Source organism: Dysidea avara, chromosome 10, assembly GCF_963678975.1.
Source record: "Dysidea avara chromosome 10, odDysAvar1.4, whole genome shotgun sequence".
Classification (NCBI taxonomy): Eukaryota; Metazoa; Porifera; class Demospongiae; order Dictyoceratida; family Dysideidae; genus Dysidea; species Dysidea avara.
In genome coordinates this window covers 10,529,098-10,555,849 of record NC_089281.1, presented here as the reverse complement: position 1 = coordinate 10,555,849, position 26,752 = coordinate 10,529,098, and the positions used below count along the sequence as shown (strand labels likewise).

The 26,752-nt window shown below is 36.3% G+C and overlaps 2 protein-coding genes across 5 annotated transcripts; one reads left to right on the top strand and one right to left on the bottom strand.

Annotated features, from left to right (window-relative positions):
• Nucleotides 1-4,013: 4,013 nt before the first annotated feature.
• Nucleotides 4,014-11,703, bottom strand: LOC136268616 (uncharacterized). 3 transcript variants are annotated; one of them, XM_066063999.1, is made up of 7 exons: nucleotides 11,271-11,699; nucleotides 8,215-8,427; nucleotides 7,465-7,584; nucleotides 5,779-6,360; nucleotides 5,354-5,701; nucleotides 4,452-4,979; nucleotides 4,014-4,402 (listed from the first exon to the last, which is right to left on the bottom strand). In XM_066063999.1, exons 1-7 carry the CDS (start codon nucleotides 11,521-11,523, stop codon nucleotides 4,071-4,073), a joined length of 2,376 nt encoding a protein of 791 aa, XP_065920071.1. In that variant the 5' UTR covers nucleotides 11,524-11,699; the 3' UTR covers nucleotides 4,014-4,070. The 3 variants fall into 3 exon arrangements, with proteins under 3 accessions (XP_065920071.1, XP_065920072.1, XP_065920074.1); XM_066064000.1 differs by having other exon boundaries at nucleotides 5,779-6,312; XM_066064002.1 differs by having other exon boundaries at nucleotides 4,235-4,402; nucleotides 4,456-4,979; nucleotides 11,271-11,703.
• LOC136268618 (uncharacterized) lies at nucleotides 11,704-25,471 on the top strand. Of its 2 annotated transcripts, none has more exons than XM_066064003.1 (10): nucleotides 11,704-11,793; nucleotides 16,151-16,450; nucleotides 16,684-16,808; nucleotides 20,590-20,764; nucleotides 23,146-23,321; nucleotides 23,926-24,216; nucleotides 24,525-24,656; nucleotides 24,740-24,862; nucleotides 24,916-25,034; nucleotides 25,146-25,471. In XM_066064003.1, exons 2-10 carry the CDS (start codon nucleotides 16,187-16,189, stop codon nucleotides 25,409-25,411), a joined length of 1,671 nt encoding a protein of 556 aa, XP_065920075.1. In that variant the 5' UTR covers nucleotides 11,704-11,793; nucleotides 16,151-16,186; the 3' UTR covers nucleotides 25,412-25,471. The 2 variants fall into 2 exon arrangements, with proteins under 2 accessions (XP_065920075.1, XP_065920076.1); XM_066064004.1 differs by having other exon boundaries at nucleotides 11,705-11,793; nucleotides 16,156-16,450.
• Nucleotides 25,472-26,752: the final 1,281 nt, after the last annotated feature.

Below are 26,752 nucleotides of genomic sequence, written 5' to 3'. Positions count from 1 at the left end.
CCTGACACTTCGTCTTCTTTCGACAAACTTGAGAAGGCATTGTTGACAAAGTTCATACCAGCCTTGATTGGTCTGGACTCTCCTGGTACATTACAACGTTCACTTTTTGCCCTGCCAACTAGATTTGGAAGCTTGGGCATTGTTGCTCCTGATTCTTTGTCACCTGCTGAATTCTCAGCCTCCTGTATGTTACAGCACCATTACAACTGCACATCCTGTCACAGAATTTCAACTATGGAGCAGATATTAGATGTAGTCAGCTTTCACGAAAGATAGAAATCAAGGAATCTAAGATGCTTAATTTGTCCACACTTTCAAAGGAGCTGCTCCCTCAGCTTACAACTAGGCTTCAGATGGCTGTTGGTTTGGCACAAGAAAAGGGTTCCTCTAGCTGGCTAACAGCTTTACCTGTACAAGAACATGGCTTTTCTTTACATAAGACAGCTTTTCAAGATGCTCTTGCATTGCGGTATGGTTGGCTGCCCACCCGAACACCATCCGGCTCACTGTGCATGTGCATGGCTGTGCATTCTCTGTTGATCATGCATTGTCATGTCCAAAGAGTGGGTTTCCCTCAATACGACACAATGAGGTGAGGGATCTAACTGCTGAGCTTTTAACTGAGGTGTGTCATGATGTAGAGGTTGAACCTCATTTGCAGCCACTGGATGATGAGACTTTTAAATATAAGACAGCTAATGTTGAGGATGGAGCACGTTTGGATATTTCAATGAATGGTTTTTGGGGCGGCCATTTTGAGAATTGCTACACAGATATCAGAGTTTTCAATCCACTAGCAACTTCCAACAGAGGATCCAATATTCACTCAAGCTACAGGAAACATGAATCTTTGAAGAAGAGAGCTTATGAGTCACGACTCCGAGAAGTGGAACACAGTACATTTACCCCATTGGTGTCTTCTGCTACAGGAGGAATGGGTCATGAAGCCACTGTATTTTACAAGAGATTGGCTATTTTACTTTCTCAGAAATGGAAAGAACCATATGTAGCTGTCTTGGGATGGATTAGATGCTGTTTATCTTTTTGTCTCCTTCGCTCTGCAATCCAGTGTATTAGAGGAGTGAGATCCTCACAGGGTCACTTTGTAAAGTGTCCTCCAGTGGACTTATTAGTTCATTCAGAGACTCTGTTTTGTAAAATTTATGTCTAATGTATGTATGTATATATGTTTAATGCAATACAAACCCCCCCCCCCCCCCCCAAAAAAAATAAATAAATAAATAAAAGTTAATTACATCCGGTGACTTTGCCGCTTAAAATTGTTGAGAAAACGGCCATACAGTTCTGTTGGGTTTGTTTTAATGTTGAACAAATAAAGTAGCGCCATTAGTTTGGTGGTGCTGTAAGCGAATCTGGTTATGACGTAAACATTGCACTTACGTAACAAGTAAACGTCATCCAATAAACATTCCGGCCAGGGCTTAAACTTAAACTTTTTGTGGAGTTTCACCAGACCCTCTGTTTAGGGTCGGGTGCCGTGAGACTAGCCAATTATTAGATGCATTGTAGCTTTGCTCTATCGGTATATTTGTGCAGCCAAAAACGCTTAGGCTCCTAGGCTATGGGTAAACACCTTGAACAGGCTCTGCCTTCTGTGTACACCCTCCAGTGCCTAACTGGTAAAGTAGATAATAACAATAACAACTAAGATGGTTTCACTTTGGTGTTCTCGCTACAAGCCCTCAGGTTCAAATTTCAAAAGGGATTTCAGGAACCCCAGCCAGGAAATCCCTTGAATAAGTCCAAAAGGCCAGTTTTAGGGAGAGAGAAAAATGCTAATAAAGATAGCGATACTCTAATAGAGCAGTCTAAAATACTCTAATAGAACATTCATAATGGATTGCAGCTAGTACTATGGTTTGAAACATTAAATTTTGAGCTTTTAACTGTAGAATTTGGATATAGTTATTTGGATAGCTACTGTAACAATACACCTGACCAGCCATATTAACTTAAAGGCAGAAAAGCACAAGATAAAATGGTCGAGATCTGTCAGTGGTGCCCCAGACCCCTGCATCAAATTCACTACCAAATCTGGAATATAATGCACTATATTAGTTATGACACAATATACCGGTACTAGTTAAGTTATGATACAATACACTACTCAAGTTACTTGTATTATATTGTACACATCATTATACTCACATTGCAAGGCACTACACAACTATTACCTCAATCATTAGTCTCACCAGCCAGCCTGTATTTTTTCTTTTGTCATTTGGTTGGGAAAAAAACTCCCAACCAAAGAAAAAATACAGTCTCGCTGGTGAGACTATACTCAATCATACCTTCAGGCCTATAAATTCTGTTGACCTTATACATTCTATTCATACAAAGAACCAATTACATAGAGTTTAACACCATGAAGTACACTCTAAATGATCATTAAACCCCTTTGGAAACATCCTGGATACACTCCTGGCCCACAATTCTATTTTTCTAAGGAATTTTAGTACCACTGGTGAAGTCATTCAGCATCGTTCACTAAATATCCCACTAAAACACTTAACTGGTAAAGCTCCTTTTTCACTTTTTGTTATTTCATAGTCCAATATATCCAGTGAACAGTGCCATAAATATTTGGAGAATCTGAAAACTGATATGTGCAAATCATATGTATCATATACAGTATGGTAGTACTGTATATTAGGAATCATGCAGTTTTGGGCTTTCTTGCCCAAAAATATCACCTTAAACCAGCCTTCATAACAGCTTGGCAGTATTATTGGTTAGGCATAGCCAAGCTCAAAAATGCCTCCAGAGGGGTAAGTAGAATTTGAGTAAATCAGAAACAGGAGCGACCAATGGAAAATACCAGATAAAGGTCATCAATATAGCGGTTGGATATACTGTAGGTTGGATTTTACAGCACAGCATTATTTGGATTGTTTTGCTAAAACGATTGAAACACTCTAATAGAGCAGTCACCTGCATTAAAATACTTCAATACAGCAGTCAAGAATGTTTTGTTCACTATCCCACCAGGGACCCACATTGATAACCTGTGAATTGATGAGCTATAGCTGTCATAGACTAGGAGCTAAGTCATCAAGTTAGCTACTCTCTTGAAACCATAAAATTTACATTACAGTATGAATAAGTTTACAAAGGATTCTAATTAACTGACTGCCTGCATGCAAATAGATGCGGGAAGTTGTCCCTACAAACCAGGAAAAAGTCACATAATAAGTTTGTGATAACTACAGGATTTTTATAGGTGCATGGCTTCATTGAGAAGACTAAGGACAATATGAGCAGTCATGCATGGGGACTCCTGTTGGTGCCACTACAGCTTGACAAGCATACTAGTGCTGCATGCATATTCCCATCATTATGACTTCTTAAGTAGGTGCACTTTTTGAGGCCTATAATAGACACTGTCAATTAACTAGGGTACTTTCAGCTTTCATCAGTATCAATTTAATGTTTAATTGTTGAATATTTTAAAATGTTTATGGTTTCAAAATGGTTATAGAGCTAGACCGAAGAGTAGGGATTGGATGTCCACTAGTATATCTACAGGTATACGCGACCTCCCTTGTTTCACAACTTTTCAGCTGTTCCCTTGTTTTCCTGCTTTTTTGTTTTTTGATCCCTAATCCAGCTTAAAATTCCTAATTTTTCCTTCTACTTGTATATATATACTCTGGACCTAAACTTTGCTTGCAATTTGAAGTATATAGTAAGTATATATCATAACTTTGTACACATTAATTCAAAAAATATACAGTACGCAGACTACACACAAGCAATGAAATTGTTTGTCTGATCTGAGTGAAAAGTAGGTTTAGTAGATTACATACCTTAAGGTGACTAAATTTAATCATTTTAACGATTTTTGATTTTTTCACTAAATTTAGTACACGCTAAACCTGCAAAATGTATAATTACATCAATTCACAAATTCATAAAATCGCTAAATTTTGTATGCGCTAATTTCGCCAATATACAAAATCGTTGAATTTAGTGTATCGCTAAATTTAGTCACCTTAAGTTATTATTCTATGAGTTCTGCTACATGTGTTGTATACACAGTCAGACAGTGTCTAATAACTGACGGCAGCTGTAGCACACTGATCATCTTCAAACTGATTGTACTGGAAATCAGATTCAAAGAGACCAGACACTTCGTATTCCTCATAATCACCCTCAATTACACGATCATTAGGCACATCCACTTCATTGATAGGTCCACCCTGAGCATTACCAGCATACAGGCACTGTATCCTCTTTCCATCCCAAGTAGCTGGATGTTGTTCAGCTATGAATGATCGAGAGGAAGAGTTATGATCAACAGTGACTAGAAAAGTTGAGTTTACTGGTTTATTGTAGTTACCATCATACTTTACCACATCTATTGGTACGTTCCAAAACTGACCTGTAATATACACATACATTGAAACTCATGGCCTCTGTCTGCTCCTTACCAACTATTCCATGTGCACTAGGTCTTAATCCACCTCCTCTAATAACAGAAAACTGGATCACTTTTAGATCACTAACTTTTTGACAAGCCATTCTAAACTTCAGGTCATCACCTTGAGTTGCTTTACAGTTTGGAATATTCACTTCATAGCTTTGCTTTCCAGTACTAACAACTTCTATCTTATTCTGACTATAGGATCCATTGAGACTTGAGTCATCAATGGTTAGCTTGCATCGTTTAGTTTGTAACTCAATCTTAATACAACTACCTCCACTATCATGAGCTAGGATTCCTATTGCTTTAATGTAGTTTGCAGCATCTGAGTTAGTACTAAAGGCAGCATAAAACACGTTTACTTGTATACAAGTGTCAGATATCAAGTTGTAATAGTTATTACTCTCCCCATGTATTTGGTAACACAATGAAGTGGTAGTTGGATCCATTCCCTCTGAAGTATGAGTGACTGGTACTTCATATAATGGATCATCATGAAATATCACTGTATCAGTTAGGATGACTAGAGACATGACTGTGATATTAAACAAAAGTTCATTGAAAGTGTTTGCTGTGTAGCAAGAAATGTCATGTGCAGCACATTGTGTCAGACTAAATTTGATAAATTAATCTTTTTTATTCAATTCATTTAAGTTGGAAATGAGTTTTTCCTATAAACTTTCTTGTTTATTATGTGCACAATGGAACACACACACACACAACACACACTGAATATTTCTATAAAAAGGAAATGTCCTAATGACACAGAAATGGAAGTGCTCGATACCTATCCGTAATTTGTAAGTTTGGCTGAATGTAGTTAAGTATGAGAACAAAACCAGTACATATTGCCTTGAGATTATTCACATTTGCACAGTAGGTGTATACACCCCAATTATGGTATCTTACCTTCAGAAACAGCTTCATCACCCATCATAGTCTCTATAACAACCTCATTGTTTCTATTTATTCCTTCAATAGAGACAAAAATAAAGCTGGTTCCTACTTGACGTTTTCTGGTTTCACTTGCCACATATATATCACAATAAGAGTTTGCTTCACACCTCCATTCATATGTTGAAGCATCACGACAGTCAGGATTGCGGTTAGCCCTTGAACCACATATTAGTACTCTACCATCCTCCACATCAAATCTCAAGGTAACCCCTTCATCAGGGATCTGCACACGATAATAGTCCACTGCACCTTGGCCAACAGTACTAGTAACATCAGTGTCAGGTGGAACAGAATCCGAAGCTGCAAAACAGTGTATAGGAAGTAAAATACCAAACTTTCAAGGTTTAATATTAATAATGTATGGATTTCTTCCTTACCTCTACAAGCCTGCACTGCAAATAGATTTTCAAATCTGTCAAATTCTGATGCATTAAAGTTTTCAATTTGTATAACAGACTGAGGATCACCAGCAATATTTATCAACTCATCCTTGCGAACATTATTGCCTATACCAACAACAAACACTTCAAACTCTGTACTATTACGAAGTGCTAGTGCTTGTAGCTTAGTATCTGTTGGGTTGTTAGACTGGCCATCTGTTATCAAAATAGCAACAGGAATACCTTCCACAGGACGTACTCCCAATAATTCATTTAACGTTGATGTCCTTAGAAGCCTGAGTGCTTCAGCTGTGTCAGTAAACCCACCAATATAGCGTATATTTCGGATAGCTTCGAGTAAAGACTCCTTCTCTTCATGTGCATTTAAATTGAAAAGAAGAGAAACATCAGTGCTGAATTGTACTACAGCAACTCTTGTGCCTCTACGACTGATTGTCAGTGGCGTCACTATATTTTCTATTGACTGTTTCAGTGCATTGAAGTTGGAAGAGCCAATGCTTCCTGAAGAATCTATAATGAACACCAGATCAAGTCGCAATCCTGCTGTGTCACACTCCACTGTATGTAAAAATTAAAATGACAACAACTAGGCATCAATTAACTTGTAAAACAATAGTATGAGGCATGCCCTTTGTCTAGTTACCACTAGGCACTGGACAAACCAACTAAGGTAACTATTTGTGAATCACAGTTAAATGTACGAGTATAAGGAAAAACTAAAATTTTACATTTGAGTATGGATTACGGATAAAAAAGTAATGAAACAAGGGAGGTCAATCAGTTACATCTGCAGCTATACTAGCTAACATTTATACTATAAATTAAATGTCAACTAGTATACAGCTACAGATTTAAATGGCCCCAGTCAAATGCAAATTTTCTAATGCACTTGTTTGTCACATGCAATAACATAATCATTAACATTACATACAAAAGAATGGTCCAGACATTAACCTGCAACTGAATGCATGCCCCATATATCAATGACTGAAATATGAAGTTGTCATTCTGCTTCTTTTTCAGCTTTGTTCCACCTGTTATACAGCATTTCAAATCAAGAACAGTACAAGAAATACCTCTGCAATCAATCCAGTCACTACGGAAATCACGTTTGAATGTCTATCAATTGTAGTGGCCATTTGCTTCAGTTCAAGCTATGTTCCACGCATTATACAGTGTTACAAATGAAGAACAGTATGAAAAGCACCTCTGCAATCAATCCAGTCACATCATAGTATGGAAAATAAAGCACTAAAACCATGCCATGAGTCACTACCAATCAACACCTATGTGGTAGTGGAGAAAGAAAAGGAGGACAATGGTAGGTCCACGATTCATGTATTGTATAGCTGTTGTGGTTGGCACATCTCAGTCTGAAACAACATTGAACAGTGAGCCTTATCCATAGTGAAGTTATGCTTGGTTGGGGGAATTAGTCAGTCAGGCAGGCAGTCATTTAGCACTCAGTTTAAAAATCCATAGAAACCTGTTGAAGGGTTTGCAGTTGCTTATGTGCTTGGTTATGTCTAACTAATGCTGCAAAGCTGTTACGAAGGAAACGTGAGGCTGGGTTTTGAGTTGGGCAAGAAAGCTCAAACCTTATAATCCCTACTATACAGTACTAACATACTGTATTGATACAGTGACTTTTGTAATCCATACCTGGGCACTCCTTCATTGTATTGTTATCAGCATCAAAGCAATAACATTTTCCATCCATACAACATTGTCCAGGCTTACATTCTGGAAAACACACTGCTGATGTGTCATTTGGTTGAGATCCTGGACCAACAAACATGAAGACATTATGTGCACACAATATGTAGCAATTATGCACAATTTGTATCAAGACCACATCTATGCAGTCTCAATTTAAAACTACAAGGCAAAAAATACCCAGACTCTTTTAAAAGTATTCATACTATATATAGACAACCAAGACATCACATTACCAAAGTATGCTGCAACATGTAACATTGAGATACATGCATGGACATGCAGCAAGCAACCCCACCTGGAAGTTAATTAACATAGCATAATAACCAAGTTTGCAACTGTAAGATGGTTAATTCACACAATAGAGAACTGGAATTTTATTTCATATTGATCCACAGCAAAAGTAGCTACAATATTTCAACTGCACAACTAGCAAAGGTTGTTTTTTTTACTTTCCCTAAATAGCTAGAAGTACTTTAATATGCACCACATAGCCAGTTAACACTACAAGGCTTTTGGGAGAGTAAACAAAATGCATTCAAATAAATAGCAGTGCTAGCTATAATTAATCAGTGTGTCATGCTATTCATGACACATAAAAATATAAAGTTGCTAAAAAGACATGATGGGTTTTTAAGTATGAGTAAGTTAGTTTGTATATTTTAGATACTGGCATGGGTAAATATCTTCACACACCATTATTATAGATTGTAGTTACTGTGTTTCCAAACGGTAAAAGTGATCGATTTCTTAAATTTTGAAATCCTCCTTTGTGCAATCTAGCAAGTCCACTTATACTCAGCTGGTTATTATGAGAACGTCTCATGGCCTCTCTGCAAATGTAACTTTTAATGACTTCCTCTGAATAAATCCTGCTGTCTTTACCCCAAACGAAACCCCATCTCATTCCTATGCAAGGTACATACGTATACATAGCAGTCGTCAAGTTAATACATAGACATAAATGGATTACAACAAAGTGACCTAAAATTATACAAATTGTATGATGAAAACATTAAATTGTAAAGGTCACTTAGTTACACTGTAAATGATTTGTTCACTGTATGCAGTACAATAACATTACAAATGTCTCAAATTTTTACTGCTAAAGAACTTAGCAGTATCATTCATTATTAATAGTGCATGAGGATCACGATGGTTTGCGTTGTCCTGCTAAAATATTGACCAGAAGCATTTCCTTCACAAAATCTTGGCAGCATTGGCTAGCATAATAATTGATTACTAGAAATCATACTTACCTACTGACTAACTGATGCCATTAGGCAAGCAAAACTCAACAGTGGATAAAGGTCTACAGGTTCACAGTTAGACATTGTTTAATTAAGTGTCTATTAATTTGCATATAACACACCATGTATAACCTCGATTACTTCATCGTTTTTTTTCTCATTTCCGTTCTTGCCTAGCACGTAAGGTGTTGATTCACAAACAACATGTTAAATGACTTCAACTTGTTTAATTTTTAGCATGACAATTAATTATCAGTAATCTCATACACAGTGACAGAAATTGGCAATTGTTAAACTTGCACCTCAAGCATATGCGAAATGTGCCAACTATACATCAATTCAACTGTTAAAAGTTTGGTTTCAAAGCTACAGATAATTTTGGTAGGTGACAAAATAATACTTACCTACCTTTTAATGCATTGCAGGAGACACAATGCATGTACCATTCTCTTTTTTAATTTGCTTATGTTCTTGCATAAAGATGTTAATTCATAGAGCACACCAACGACTTCTGTCAAAATCATTGGCCATGTAATTGTACTGGCTGAAGGCATCATACTTGTTAGAAAAATCCATAAATTAGTGAGTTTTAGTTTAATTTACATGAAATGCTTCAAATCATTGAACATGTTTGGGATTGATTTTACCACCAAGATGTTGTGAATAATATTATACTCCCAGTTTCCCAGTTCAGGCCAGCTGGTTTGTAGTCAATCAGGAAATCACAAATATAACTTCTGAGATTCCAACTATTACAACAGATGCAAGGGAATTATAAGTTCAAGTACAGCTACTGCTTTACATACCATGTAAGCATGTCTACAGTTAATCTGCCTACTGATTTGATTGATTAATTGATTGATTGATTGGTTTATAGTTTAATGTCATGGTAGTGATTGATTCATAGTTTAATGTCATGGTAGTCGGCAATAGCCATTCTTCCCTACCAGAGCACACACACACATATACAGCACACCAATACATACAATACAAAACACATACAAAACACTAAATAGCTAGCTCTACTTCAACTGTAAGATGTGTAGTACAGCACGCTTATAACAATTAACTTTTTGCTGACTGAATGAGAGATTAAAAGTATGTTACTATGTAGATAAGATTGTTAATTGTCTCAGTGTTTTTATTGCTCTAATCCTAATAGTATTCAAATCCCTAACTCTCCTTTTGTGTGGATACTTCCTTATGAGTGCAGTACAGAGGTTCCCCAGAAAAAGGAAGTGTGTAAAACCACTGTTATTTTGCTACCAAGATCTTAAGCAAAGTAGAGTGGTGCTGCACTGTTCTACTGCTCGTTAGGGAGGACCTTGTAGCATCCATTTAGAGTTGATGTAGTGAGCTATGAATTATAATATTCTAGGTGCCACACTGTCTGAATAATATGACAAAAGCCATACAATCACTACCACTGACACACATGTAAAATAAATAATATAATCTGCTGGATATATATCATATTTCATATGACCATATTAGTTGAATGGCTGGTACATAGGCTAGGCCAAGGTGTGGATTCTTTACACACTAGGTACAATCCCTAAAGGATGCATTAGCTTTGTGGCATTTGGTGTGAGTTGAAATTGTTTTTATATATATGAGATTTACAATATAATATGAATTTCATAACTAAGACATTGTCTAAAGCAATATAAAGATTAAAACAACATACACATTATAGCATGCATGGCTTCTTGTGGTAAACACACTGGCTACAAAAAGCTTCAATTAGTATGCTACATATGATAAACTGGTAGATATCACTTACCATACCAAATATGGTATTTGTCTACTTTCTTATGGGAGAATATACTTTTGACCTTTATTATCAGTACCATGCAGTACATACATCCATGCATATAAATAATGGTTTTTGATATCTACAATGGATACCTTCGAGGGCATGCAGACCACTAATCAGAAGTGGTAGAATTTACCATTTAAACAAGTATAAATATGGTAATTTCCCTTGTCTAGTTGTTTATTTGTAATGAGCTCAAGCTTTGGAGGGTCTCATACCAGACCATTCTATTCAAGTGCCATTCTTTACCCATTTACTTTGTTGACCTATCTTGATATGGTCCGTATTGTCCATGCATGTATCTATAAAACTGGCATGTTCTGTCAAATACCTGTAACCATATTCTTACCACAATAACACATAGACTTTCACATACTGAATTGTATCATGTGAATAAATCTGTTTACATGTGGTCAACAATCAGTATTTTGCATGATTGCAGTCTAATACACAGTGTTATAAGTATCACAAACTCTTGTTCTAACCTAGCTACACTGTTTGATAACCTTGCGCATCTGTCACACTCACACAAACACACACATATGCATGCATGCAGCTCTTGTTGATGCGTAGCTATTGTAGCTATTAGCTATAAAGTGTTACGCAGTATTCACTGAACTGATCATGAGAACTGATCTAGAACTGATCTAGAACTGATCATGAGCCAGTATCATAAAGCTACTGACCTTCGTTCTGTAGTGATGGTCTACATTCTGCAGCTCCATCGTAATATTGTTCACTGATCTGATATGGGCCTATCCTGTTGCCATTTATCATGCACACATCTCCATCAGATTCAACCTTACGAAGAGCTGAGAAGAACTGCTCATTCAACTGAAGAATAACAAGGGCTGAACATTGTTCAAAACAAGTATCTTGACTCTGAGCTATTACTGCTACAAAATTCGACAGAATCATCAGTGCAAGAAGCTGCGGCATTTTGAAAGTGGCGTAACCGTTTGTCAGCTGGCAACAACTGAAGCAGCAAGTCCATATAAAGGCAACATGCCCACGTTCCACATATTATATTAGGCGTTAATAAAATCAACGCCTCTCCCAGAGCCTCTCACTCAGCCTCTCTCGACGGGCGTCTCAGTTGCTTTGGTATTATTATAGTATCCCAATTTAAGCCCCAGCGCGTAAATTATAGTTGTCCGGAATGCTGCACCTGCCAGCCCTCGAGTCAAACCAAACCCTTTGAGTACACAAGTAAGTGGAGATTTTGTAGGCATTTTTGTTGTAGTGGTATATACAATCACATCAATGTTGGCCAGCAGAAGTTTTGTGCAAAATCATAGTTGGGTGTGGCCTTTTAATTAAGTTACTATAAAATAATACGTGCAGCATGTTGGAGTTTGTAATATCATAAACATCATATTAAGAGGTTAAGGATTGGTTGATTTGATCAGTGCAATAATTCACCCTGATCATGTGAAGTATAGCTACATAACAAAGCAGCCTACAACAATAACAATAATAGCAGCCTACATGAAGTAGCTACTAGCTAGCTATGCTGTGCTCCAGTGGGTTTGCTGATTTCATGGCCACTGAAATGCATGCAAAATGCTTGGTTTTGAAGTATATGTAGAATCATCATGCAATCCTCATGCTTTGTTTTTACCCTTGAGCAATACACATAGCTATCACCCTCACCTGGCCTTAGTAAATAACTACTTCTCAGTTATGCAGTGGCGGATCTAGGAATTTTCAGAGGGGGCTTCAGGTTCAGGAAGTTTTCAATAACTGTGATCCCACTTAGCTACTGATAATCTATGCACTTAGCTACATACCGTTTGAATATCGCTAATTATTGCAGTACTGTGGAAGTTAGTATCTTGGGTCACTACCTTCCTGATTCAGTCAATGCACTTAAAGATGCAGTTTTTTTTTCATGGATCAAGATTTATTGTTTTCAAAAGCCAGTGTTAGAGCTGTTTTGAATGAAATGGCTGGGGCATCAATTTCTGCATCTCAGAGGATCTTTTTTGGGAGGAAGGACTATCGACCCAGACTGATTGAACTAGATTTTGTAGTTACCTTATAGGGCTTTTTCTTGTTGTATGTATGTATGTACATATGCATGTAGTTATACTTTTTTCATTCCTTGCCATACCCACAACTGACTACTGTGTAGATCAGATCTGTGGTCGCATGTTAGTCCGAGGATTCACATACTTATCTCTTTTTTGTTGTACACATTCATCATAATCATGATGGTCTTCTCTCTCATAGTCTGTCTAGCTGGGGTTGTTAACTCAATCTTATAGCTCAGTGGCCTATAGCTACATAGATCTATAGGAAATCATAAAAAATCACGCCAAAACATTGTTTCATAGCTGATCCAGGCATTCGCAGAAAGTTTTGAAGCAAAACAGCACTAAAACGATAATTATTTTAGAGGCGCTTAACACGCTTCATTAGTGATTTCAAAGGCAAAAGTATGAAGGTTGGCCAGTAGAAAAGGCCCCAGTGTGATACACCATGCATAACCGTTGGTGATTTTATAACCCACACGAATTGTAAATAAATCAGGGGCGCGTGCACTTTTTCAGAGGGGGTTTCAGCTGAAACCATTGCAACCCCCCTGTATCAGCGGCCACTGTTATATAATTATACAGTTTAGTTATACATAGCCTTTGTACAAACCTCATAATCTATATACAAATTAATGATATTGTTATTGTGCTAGCTATACAGCTACATGTATAGTTATTGTTATCATACGGTACGATAGTACAGGTTTGCACTTTCTCACAAAAACATATATATAGACCAAAAACCAGTCTCACAATACCTATATGCAAGAGTTCATAATATAGAGACTTTTAGAGAGGATGAACTCTTGCTATATGGTATTTTGGCAGTCAAGCTCACAAATGTCTTCACCTGAAGTGCTACCAGTAAGTTGCTGCAAAGTTTAATTTTGGTTATTTATTCAGTGGAATTTTCTGTGACTGCTTAACCAATTGATGTCCACCTGAAAGCACGTGTACAGCTGAAATGATGTCTATAAGTTAACAGTAAAAAAAATGTTGTTGAGTTATACTATGTAATGCCACAGTAAGTATAATGCATGCATCATGGACTTACCTTTTTACCTTTGTCCGAGTCCTTTGTTTCCTGATTCTTTTTGCTGACATGCAAAGTGTTGATTTGCAGTAGTGCATAATAGCTTCCCTATGTTGACTATCATGTTTATAATGGGAATTTTCTATAGTGACAGGATTGATTTCAGAAGTGCTTAATACTGTACTTTGTTGTAATGTTGTATAACATGCCGAGCATAGCTGGAAAGGGCGTAATGACCACTTCACTTGCCAGCAATTGATAGTTGATGCATGCATTCATGCGAAAAAATAATTTTATGATATGTACTATGTAGGTGACCTTCCTTGTTTATAATCCCTAACCAAGTTTAAAATTTTCCTTTTACATGTATTTAAGTTATTAACCATGGCACAAATCTGACTTTTCAGTTTCTTGTTTCTTTAAAGAAGACTTATCTCAGATAAAGCCAGACTTACTGTGAGGTAGTTGTGACAAGCTAATAAATAATAAAATGGTTTCTTTACCTTGACACTTATTAATGCACATTTTCTATATATCTACCGTAGCTCAACTGTAACTGCATGACTGTTTTATTGGAGCATATGACTGCTGTATCAGAGTATCTCAATCTTTAATTGTGAGAGGGATTAAATTTAGGTCCTATCAAGTTTATACTTCTACAATGATGAGCAGTGCTCATAAATCAATCCTATTATCCTCAAAATCATGCTTTCAATGAACTGTTGTATTAAAGTAAGTGACTGCTCTATTAGAGTATCTCAATCTTATTTATGTAAAGTGCCAGCAAAAAAAAATTATTTTGTTGTTTACATGTTTTCAAATATGAAATGTATATATATATTTTTTGCTTTTTGGCACACATATTGTGCATTATAATTAATTTTTAATAATCACTACTACAGTGGAACCTCTCTTAACGGCCACCTGAGTTGGGCAGTCACCTCAGCATAACGGCCACGTGACTATGGCCCCGACCGATTCTCAATCAGTTTGTACAGAAATAGTTTGCATTAAGCTGTCACCTCTATAACACGTATAACAGCCAGCTTTTGAAGTCCCAAATAGCACTTCATTATACAAAAAAGCCTCTCACAAAGCGGCCAGCAACAGCCATGATGGTGAGTAAACTAGTATAACAGTTTATACTCACAGTTGTGTAACTACTCCATGGCTTTGTGTCTTCGCGTGATTCTATATAGCTATAAATTTCACCTCACAATATGTTGATTTGTTGATTTGTAAGGTCGCTCTTACTCTCAGCGGCCTTCGAGTTCAATATATCATGATTATTAGTTTCCTTTACCATACAATCACTGCAGAATACAACAGCTATTGAGACAATTACAGCTACACAAAAAAAGGTACGTCCATCTGCCTTGTGGCGGCTCACGTGTGTCTCTGCTCCGTCCTCTCACTTCGGAAACTTTCTTCATCAGTCCTCACAACTTCCTGAATTTACAGTTGTGCAGTTACCAGCTAACTGTCTTTCTAGTCTAAAATAAAAGTTAAACTACAGCTTTTCCTTCACTGGCTTTGTAGCAAGACAGCCTAGTGATAATGTCTCCATACAGTATCTTCTGGCTCTTGTTGGTCATCCATTCTGCTACTTTGTTTATGCCTTTTAGCTATGTAAGTAATGGATTGAAATGTAGGCATGTGTGAGGATAGCTATAATCCCAGGAATCTTCGTATAAAGGCCAAGCCTTGGTTTGTTGCCTATGGCTGCTTTATAGAGGATATTGAGTTAGGCAGCCACCTCTCTATCTATAAAGGCCAAATATTTCTGGCCCAAAGTTGACCACTTTAGACAGGTTCCACTGTATTATACTGTTTGATGCTTTTGGTAACCTATTATGCTTTCAAATTGCATTGATTGTTAATTTCGCACACTTCACACACACACACACACACACACACACACACACACACACACACACACACACACACACACACACACACGCACACACGCACACACGCACACATAAACACACACTTAATTAGCTGTTGGACATACTGCATAATTGGTTAGGAAATTGTGAAGTGATAGGTTCAGCCTATATACCTATAGCACTTCTAGCTATGAGTATATAGCTAGTAACCATACTGCTTGAAACACCATGCAGCTGGGGGTGATAAACTACAATTTAACTTTGCTTGGCCATGGTGTAAGCATACTTTGAATGTTCAGTCTTATTTCAAAGTCAACAAAGTGGATAGTAAGGACAAAATATTTTAATACCATAAACTCACTGAGCCATGTTAGATCAGTCTCTTATGGTCAGATCATATTTATTCAGAAAAAAGACTGACCATTTACAGAAAAAAGCAGCCTGTACCATACAAAGTTGTTGTTAGACTACTAAGTTACTTAGCTACAGCTCTAATATTTGCAAGGCAAATATAAGTATACAATGTAATAAACTTTGAACTGACTTCCTACATTAGCCATCATATGCACAATTGAATCCCAATAAGTTTTTATATCATCTTGGCATAGATCAGCAATATAGGATTGTCCAAACATTACTGCACCATGATGCCAGAAAGATTATCATGTCTAGTCCTACTTTTGACAATAATAACTTGTAATACTACAAGAAGTAATCTGTTTATTGCACACCAACTGGACAAGGCAGCCTACAATGGTGATATTGATAGCATTATCAAGTTAGTAGAGAAGCAGTTGGACTGGATCCAGTTGTACAGTGATAGTGGATTCACTGCCATCCATCATGCACTGAGGGGTAGACATGATAGTTTGGCAACTCAGTCACTTCAACTAGTAGGACAACATGAGGTATGTGACTTCCAACATTTATATGTATGTCTTGTTAGAGTAAATCTTACTTGCATTGTGTCTTTGCATAGTATTTAATTGCTTATTTAGCTCCAGTATTTAGTTAGCTAATGTAATAGGGTTTCATGCTCGTGCTAGGCTTTTATAAACAGTATTGATATGTAGCTACAGTTTATAATGTACCGCATATTGTGTACAATACTTGACAGCTGGAACTTGCATTGTATCTTTAGGATGTAATTGGATATTTAATGAACCACACTACTCTACACACTCTGGGGTGTCCACTATATTATGCTGTGCATTATCGTAATGTGAAAGCATTGGATATTCTTTTGAAGGAATCTGATGAAAAAGAGTAAGTTCTATATAAACACTTAGATATGTAAGCTAGAAAAATGCTGTACCGAATTGAGATTTGTTACACCACTGTAAAAAAAGGAAGATATAGAATTTCCTGGTAAGATGATGTAAAGCTTTCAAACAAAAACTCTATTCCCAGATTTCCACAGATATTCAGTGCATCAGCATTAACACTTAAGAGCAGGGTGCTGACTTAAGCTTAACATACATTATTGACCTCCCATAGCTCTATGTCAGCTTAACAAGTACAAACCAGGGCATGGAAAATTCAAATTCTAGTGTGTAGTAGCACATTGTTAATGTGAAATAACTACAGCTGATTCTAAGTATAATACAAATGTGACTGGATCTGGAAAAACCGGTTTTATCACCCATGTCAGTAGATTTGATTTTTCACCAAGAACACAAAGCTACATGAATAAACTATCAAATTTCACAATCAAAATCAGCTAGACTTGAGTGGTCTGCTTTGCTGGCTGCATTTCCCAAGCCCAGTGGTGATATGTATGTGTGGTGTGGGGCCTTAATGGAGCTCTGTTCAACCTGGGGGTGGTTGTATGTGGCTGTACTGCTCCGTGGTGTTGAATAAAGACCTGTGCTATAAATTTTCTTTTATTTAAGCCAGTTTTGATACCTGAATGGCCTGACCAAATTCATTCCTACGTCTTCCTCTTCAACTTTTTAAACAGCTTCTTGCCCTCCTTCCAGGCTCCCACCACCAACCCCTCTTGGAGCTCACTTTATACAGTCAACCTCAGTTTAAAACTATCTAAAATGGCAGGAAACTTAGCTGTTGGCTACTTGATTTCTCGATACTTTTAAATAGGTGATAAGACCAGTTTTCCCAGACTGGGTCACAAATATTAGTGGATTTTCTGTTAGTTGCAGTGTTGCATGTAATTATTACTATGCATTATGTATAATTATGTTAAAGCATTGTTGTGACTGTTTCATGGAAACTAATATAAGCACAAGGCAAAGCTGAATGCTATATTAACATCAAGGCCTAGTACTGTGTGCTATTATTTTTCATATACGTATTATGAGCAAAGCAATGCTTTAAATTATTTATTAAACTTTTCCATTGGATTGAAGTGTATCATTAGTAGGGACCACAAAGGAGTAGGCATGGCCCATGAAATAAATCATCCAAAAAACAGCCTCAATTTTCCAGACAATGATGAGGCAGTATTGGTTAGGTAAAACTAAGCCCAAAAAAGTTTTCAGAATGCTTTCAACAAGTTGCTATGGAATTTTAAATTTTTTTATTAAATGGAATTTTCTACTGACTGTGTGACTGACTGCCTGATGCCTTCAGACAAGCATAACTCGATAATGGCTAAAGCTACGGGCTTGATTTTTTCACGGTTCAACATCACTTCAGCCCAAGAGGTGCCTTTTGGCATACCACAGTACATTCAATGCATTCTTCATGGACGTAATGGGTTGAACATAACTGACAATGAAGCGTAATGGATACTTCACTTTTCAGACGATATAGCTGGGGCATGCAGCGCCATTTCAAATGCACATAATAATATTATTTACAAAAAAAGTTAACAAACAAGTATTTCAAAAAATTTGGAATTTATAATTAGAGTAGGCATCGATAAAAAGTACTGAAACAAGCTGGAGTAGTGCACGATATTAAATCACAGTAAAACGATAAGAAGTGTTATATCCCTACAGAGGCATAGCACATCGATAAAAAGTACTGAAACAAGCTGGAGTAGTGCACGATATTAAATCACAGTAAAACAATAAGAAGTGTTATATCCCTATCCCTACAGTAGGGATATAACACTTCTTATTGTTTTACTGTGATTTAATATTGTGCACTACTCCAGCTTGTTTCAGCACTTTTTATCGATGTGCTATGGTCCCTACTCTAGTTATAAATTCCAAATTTTTGAAATATGTATATAAAGTGTACTAGCCTTTTCACAGTTCCAGGGCATTTACATATATAAAGTACAGTTAGTAGTTTATTAAGCCCACTTCACACCTCAACTGCATTTATGGAAAATAATCTCATCCATGCATATATATAAAGTTAATTCTATGTTAAAGCACTGTGGCAAATGCAATACAAATTAAAGTTGAGTGCTACGTATATTAGGACTTGAGATCACACCTGAATGCTATATTTTCTATTTTACACAGGTAAGTATGGTACTTTAGTTATGAACCTGGAGTTGTATATCAGCAAATAATATGCAGTTTTGTGTTTGAAATTCCACAGTGTCTGGTTGTATTTGGGAGAAAACTGGTACAGTGAAACCTCTATAATCTGATACTCACTGGGATAAGAAAACTGTGTCAGAATAGCAAGGATGTTGAGATAGTATCACATAGAAAAAGTATTTTTGGTATACAAAACAATGTCAGATTATAGAGGTATTCTGGATTACAAAGGTGTCAGATTAGAGAGGTTTCAGTGTAGCTAACAGTGTTTAGCAGAATAGGGTGATTGATAGTGAGTTACGTACATTTTGACTTTGCTCTTTAAAACCTGTTTGGTAGCAAAATATGTTGCCTCTGGACAAGAAAACTGAACAAGCTAGGCTACTGTAGCTATTCAAGTATATAAAGACTGCTCAGTTGTTACTAGCTTGAGGTGTAGTCAGTAAGTAGCCAAGCTGAAATTCTAAATTTGTGGTAGAGCACAGTATTTAAGTCTGAGAATGATCATGTACTGTAGTTACAAGCATATGTATGCATATAGCCATTTCTTTGTTTTACGTGTCTGAATGTGCCACAAGCCACAATGACACTGGAATGACCCACTAAGAGAGCTCTCAACAATGACACCACAGAAACTAGCAAATTGTTCTTTAATGCCTAACAAAGAAAAAACAAACTCACATACTTTGTGGAAAATAAAGCACACTCTCCCCTTCATTTTAAGTTAGATGGCATATCAATGGCAACTTACATAAAAGACACATAACTATATACTACAAGTAATAGTTGTAACATGGGCATGAGGGCTTTGCCTGATATGTATGCCCGACTGCCCAAGGGCAGAGGGCGTACATATCAGGCAAAGCCCGAATGCTCCATGCTACAGCTAATATGTAACACTTTGCATGGGTAGATCAAAGAAATAATACCTTTGATCTGGGCAGATCAAAGGAATAATGCCTTTGATCTGCCTATTTGTGTTGTTAAGTGTTTCTTTCTTTTAAAAACTACTAAAATGTGTATAAAACCTATATAGGCAAGATGCACTTTACATTGTGAGTTTCATGTGGCTTACAATTGAGTCTACTGTGGTTCTCAATTGAGACAAACTGAATCCCACAATAAAAACTATCTCTTGGGGATATAGGTTTCTTAAACATTTTGAAAATCTTGCATGGTAAGTGCTAGTGCTATAGTTAAAACTTTTTTGAAACTATACCAAAGCACTTTCAAGTACATCAAAGGTACTCTCAAATACATGAAGTAACTTCAAAGGCTTTAAACTGATTGATTTAAGGCTTTAAATACAACTTCAAAGTATTGCATAATAGTTGTAATTACCACATTCACCCCTGATCTTCCTTATATGTCAAAACAGCCTAGTTGTAGCCCTGCTACATTTCGTATGTAGCCCGCTAGCTGGGCTACATACAAAATGTAGCCCAGGCAGTTCCTTTGATCTGAAGTGTGAAAGTGTTACATCACCATATATGTTCATTGTCATTGTTTGTTGTTGCCCCTGTTTTGCCCAATGGAGAGAATTTAGTGTATAATGCAAGTGCAGCACTTGACATTGAATGTGCCACATGTAGTGTACTGGATTGTCTTACATCACAAGATACCAATGGTGATACAGCTCTACATGCAGCAGCCAGAAGCAAGGCGGCAGGATTTGCAAGATTTTATGCTAAACTTTTAGTAAACAGTTCACAAATTCCATCATCTAGCAAACAAGTGCTACAGTTACTCAATTTAGAATACATAAAGGTATTGTGCATGTAATACATGCATGGCTAATGCTGTATGTATGACTATTGAGTATGTGGCTACCACAGCATGCAGTCTGATGCATATTTTTCTACTAGTAGTTATATATATATAGACAAGTTTCTGATATATATATATATATATATAATATCTGGGTATATGTATATGTTATACTACAGATATCATGGTATTCGAAATATATACCAAAAGATATACAAACTTAGAAAAGATGTTATAGTGCGAGGCGAATTCGCCTCTATGGCACCCTTTCCTAAATATGTATATCTTTTGGTATATATTTCGAATACCATGATATCTGTAGTATAATATGTTAATACGACATCTCGTCTCCCACTTGGAACCAGTAACAGCAATTTCTAATGTTTTTACACCATTATTAGTACTGGTAAGTAATTCCTTGCGATTAGCATGCTCAAGGAGTATGCACATGTGTTGCAGCCTGCAATCTTCTTGAAAATCGGTCCAACAATCCATAGCAACTGTTGCTAGGCAACAAAATGTAAACCTGACCTAGTTACATGCTTTTTGGTGGTTGCTTAGCAACCGTTGCTATGGTGTCAAAATCATTTCTAAAATCAGTAGTGGTTACCTAGCAACAACAGTTGCTAGGCAACGATGTTGTTGCTAGGTAACAGGTATTGGTTACTATGGTACCAGCAGTTGTCAAGTCGGACATGCCTAACTGGTAAAACAACTAAACACTATCAAAAAATTTTAGCCAATCAGATGCATATATCAAATGTACAAGTGATATACTGATTCTATTGGCTAGTTTGCTGTAGTATATCAAAAATATACCACAAGCTGCTATTGGAGTTTTTGTACAGGACACGATATTGATGTTGTATTAAACCATATAACCATGAACAAGCAAGCACAAAATTATAGAGCAATAATATCATCAGTATTAACATAGATCCTTTGGCTTTTGTATTGGATCGGTAGATATTATCCGTATTGGTGGAGCATTAGTTTGTCTTATATCATCATCACTGTATCTGTATATAGATAAGAAGAACAATGATGTGTGTAAAAACAAGCCTCAAAGCCAGTTTATGATTGGCTTTGGGGTACAAAAGAAGTGAAATCCATGCAAAAACAGCCAAGCTGTATAAAAGGGGTGTGGCCTCCGAAAGCCTGGGCAAAAAAAGTTGTGAAATTTAGGTGGCGGCCATGAAATGGCTGCAATGATGTTAATAATAAATTTTAATAATGGCTGTGCATGATTAAACTGTATTATTGTTAGCATGATTTGGCTGCCACCTTTGATTTCACAACTTTTTTCACCCAGGCTTTTACCCTTTTTATACAGCTTGGCTGTTTTTGCATGGATACTTGTTGTATTTGTCATTTGATGGTAAACTGTACTGGCCATTACATGCTACTCATGAATCAACATTTATTTTGGTAGTAGAGATAGAAATGGGACATAAACAAGGACAAAGGTAAATAAAGTCATGATGAATACATTATACTACTGTATGGATCAAGATTCTAACTAAATGTGTTAATAAAGTTCTATACTTTAGATATCAGCTACAATGTTTTATTTATTTATTTATTAATGCTTTAAGGTCTACAGCCTGCTCAAAGACATTAGCTACATAAGGTGTGTTTGAAAAGTTGGAGAAAGGAGAAAAAATCCATGACTGGACCTTGGTGGCCTTGAACCTGCAGCCATCCAATTTACGCTCGAACGCTTACAGGAGTCTACCAGGTGGTCAGGATGTTTTCTCCTTGTTATTTTCATGTAATTATATCCATAGGAATTCTAGAGAGTAACTCAGATAAGTCATGGATTTTTTCTCCTTTCTCCAACTTTTCAAACACACCTTATGTAGCTAAAGTCTTTGAGCAGGCTGTAGGACCAGGTGTCCTACAGACCTTCAGCACTTGTGCTGTAAAGCATTAATAAATAAATAAATAAATAAAACATTGTAGCTGATATCTAAAGTATAGAACTTTATCAACACAATTAGATAAATTAGTTAGAATCTTGATCCATACAGTAGTATTTGCTATGTATTAGAATATTTTGCCATATCTTTAATACCACCTCATTTTAGTGAACACAAAATAGGTTCCAAACATTCACTTTACAACCTCTTTAATTAATTAGGTTATATAATATTATATACATACCTCCATATAATATTTGAGGCCATATTATTTGACCCTAGTTTGATTCTTTGCTCCAAGTTTTGTCAAGTGTATGAGCGATATTGTGGTGGCTAGCAAGTTGTCAATGCACTGATAATAATACACCCATGCAGTATCATTTTATTATTTTTATTAAGTATAAATGTACTATATATCTAATAGTAATGTATTACACAGCCAATAATGGATGATATTTTCAGTCATTACAGCTTGATTATCTCTCACTTGAGGACCTCACTAGAGTGATAGGACACAGTGACCTAATGATGATTATAGAGCAACTTGGCAAACACTTTCATTGTGAAAGTATTTTAGATAATCACCATAACACAATTCTACATATTGCTGCTGCCTCAGGAAGATTGGAATTAGTGAGGTACACACACAGTGGCATATCTAGGGGTGGGTCTAGTAGATACTCTAATACAACCGTCAAATACTCTAATAAAGCAGTCACTGTATTTACAGTACAGCATAAAAAGTAAATCAGCCTCTATAGATAGATTTTTTTGCTTTCTAATATTGGAATGCACATCCTTAGTTGAGCAGCAGGCAGTAATCCTGTGCTCTGTCAAGCCAGATAATCTAGATACCACTGTATATACATTAATGTTAGTCTGTACCACAATTCTCTTTCTTTGTTGTGAAACAAATTTCATATACAAAACTTAAAGTAACAATTTTACTCTAACTATTTTTATACAACTGTGGCCATGTCTTTGTTTAATTCAAGGTTCAAAGTTTCAGCCTGTGTGGCTATTACCTTTGAACTACAACACACCAAACATTACAGACAATATTTTTTCCAGTGCTGCGAGAAGTCAGCTCCCTACTCTTGATTCTAATACTAGTTATTTGATATTTTTCTAGCCCCAAATAACTGTACATTTTTTACGCAAAGATAAATTTAAATTACAGTAGTGTATTAGGTTTGGAGGTCATAGATGCGTGAGTGTTTATTGCATGTTCATAACACACAGGATGTTGATAACAGTTGGTTGTCCTACCCACCAACACAATAAATATGGACTAACACCAATACAAATGGCAGCTAATAGTGGTCACCATCAAACTGTGATGGAGCTACAATCACAGTCCACTATACCAACCAGGCTGATTCTACCAACCAAAATAAATACATGTGAAAATAACAACATAATATTATTTGAAACAGCTAAGCAATGCTATGCAACAGACTACGCTATTGATCAGTACTTGGATAGTGGCTGGTGCACTAATTACTACATTGGAAGAAAGATGTGTGATGTGTGGTATGTTATTCTTTAATAATAAAAAAGTAGTAAATATATGCTACTATGCTTCTTGATCACTGCTGCAGTACTGAACTATTATTGTAATCACCTAATCCACAGAACATTTTGATGGGCAACCAAAATAACGATTACTACTTTCTTGTTCTCAGAGATGTTGTTGGATGTATTGCTGGCTCAAAGGATTTAGATTTTTTAACCCAATGCTACATATGTATGTGTTATAAAACCTGATTACTCTATTGGAGTAGTCAAACACATTGTTGGCACTGTGAACAGCATACAACTAATCTATCGTTATTATTTAGTACTTATCGTCCTGTGGATCTTAAAGATTTTGAACTGTATCACTATCCTAACAATCAGCCTGCAGTGTTCAAGGACATTTTATTTGAGTGGCCAGCATGGACTAACTGGAAGAAACATGACTTCATCAAAAGGTATTTAGTTGATTATCTAGTAGCATATTCTGGGTGCAGATACTCTGAGTATAGAGGCAATAATTTCCATATATGTACTATAGGTATGGTGATATTGTTGTAAAACTCAGTGACATTCCTTATGCTGAACTATATGGTTTTCACAATAAATATCGTACTACATTATCCCAGTTTATTGAAGATTTTGACAAGATGGCTGTAATGAAGTAAGTAAACATTTGTTCCATTACATAATCCTGTCTTGCATTTTCCCGCACAGATATCCTCCATATCTGTTTGACGCTCACTTGCTACAACAATACTCTAATTTAGCATCAGATGCTCCTGTACCAAAGATGTTGTCTAACTTTTCTATTAGTCTTAGTCAGTTTATATTAGGTCAGTATAAGTAATGGATCAATTATGTTATTGCACCCATGTATCTTGTAGTTAGTAGGCTTGTGGTGTTTATACTGTCCTAAAACCATCACTATTATATCAACTGCATAGGTCCGAAAGGGTCAGGATCACCTCCACATTTCCACAGAGATGCCATCAATGGTTTAGTGTATGGAGTAAAGCATTGGTACTTGTGGCCACCCAACAAAGCATTCTTTAGTATCCAACATGTACAGGATTGGATCACTCATTATAATAACACTGATGTTATAGAATGTATACAATTACCAGGTGACGTGTTGTACATTCCTGATAACTGGGGACATGCTGTTGTCAATGAAGAACACTCTATTGGTTTTGCTTATGAATTTCAATGATAATGAAATGCAAATATATTTAAAAGGCCTTCAGTGAAGTATATGGTGATTAACTTATAATATTGTATAAAAAACTTAGGATCAAGGTGAAAACAGTGTTGTATATATTCTCCATATAGAACAGTTTATGTGACCATGCACAGTTCTGTATTGAGTGAATATAGTGGCATGTGGGACAGTGAATAGAGTCAGTTATTCCTAAACAGGCTTTATCCGTAAATATACTATGATTGGATACTAACTAGGGGTGGAACACCATAGGTCCTCATGTTTCTAAAATGGAACTACTACATTCTCTTTTTTTTTTTATAAATATCACTTTTTCACCAACAATCAAATTTGGCACTTGTATTTCTTAGCATTCATAAGCATGATTGCTTTAGGACATTAACTTACTTTGTACAGAGTACCTACACATACACATATTGTAATTCTAAGCTTCAAGTATACACCATGAACAGTTTAAAACATTAGTTTTATGCTTATGATAACCTGATACAATTATCCAAACAGCTAGTTGATTATCCTAATGTCAAAATGACTTTTAATTAAAGTATTTTGTCAACCAGTGTATATATATGTTCTATTAGAGTAATAGAACAAAGCTCTGTGTATATAAACAAAAATAATTTTAAAACATAGGAATAGAGATTGCTGAAAATAGTAAGAAACAATAGTCAAACAAGCCAGCATGTTAAACACACAGAGATCTCTATTTGGACTCAACAGATATGGTAGCTATAGACTAAGGAAAAAGCAGTGGCTATGTATAAAGCATGGGCAGATAAGTACTGGGAATGCTTCTGATATAAATGTGTATTTCAGTCCAAATAGAGATCTTTGTGCGATTAACATGCTGGCTTGTTTGACTCTTGTTTCTTTACTTCAGCGATCTCTATTCCCATGTTTTAGTTTTTAAAATTATTTTTACACTAGTTTGTTTACTTTTTATAAATCCACTTATGGATAGCTAACATGATAATAAGATATGCTGATGGTGCTTGATATTACACAGTACTAATTAAACATGTACAGTATATCAAGATAGTAGCAGTGGCGGATACAGGGGGGTTGTAATGGTTTCAGCTGAAACCGCCTTTGAAAATAGCACACGCCCCTAATTTATTTATGACTCGTCATGTGAGTGATAAAATCACCAGGAGTTATACATAGACTGGCAAAAACTTCATACTTTTGCCTTTGAAATCGCCATTACGGTGTTCAACAGCAGTTGGCGAGCTTTTTTTTTGGTCTTCGACTTACAGCTAGGCTGAAGTTGAGTGAAACCTGAAACCCTCTCTGAAAATTTCTAGATCCGCCACTGAGTAGCCATGTACAGTA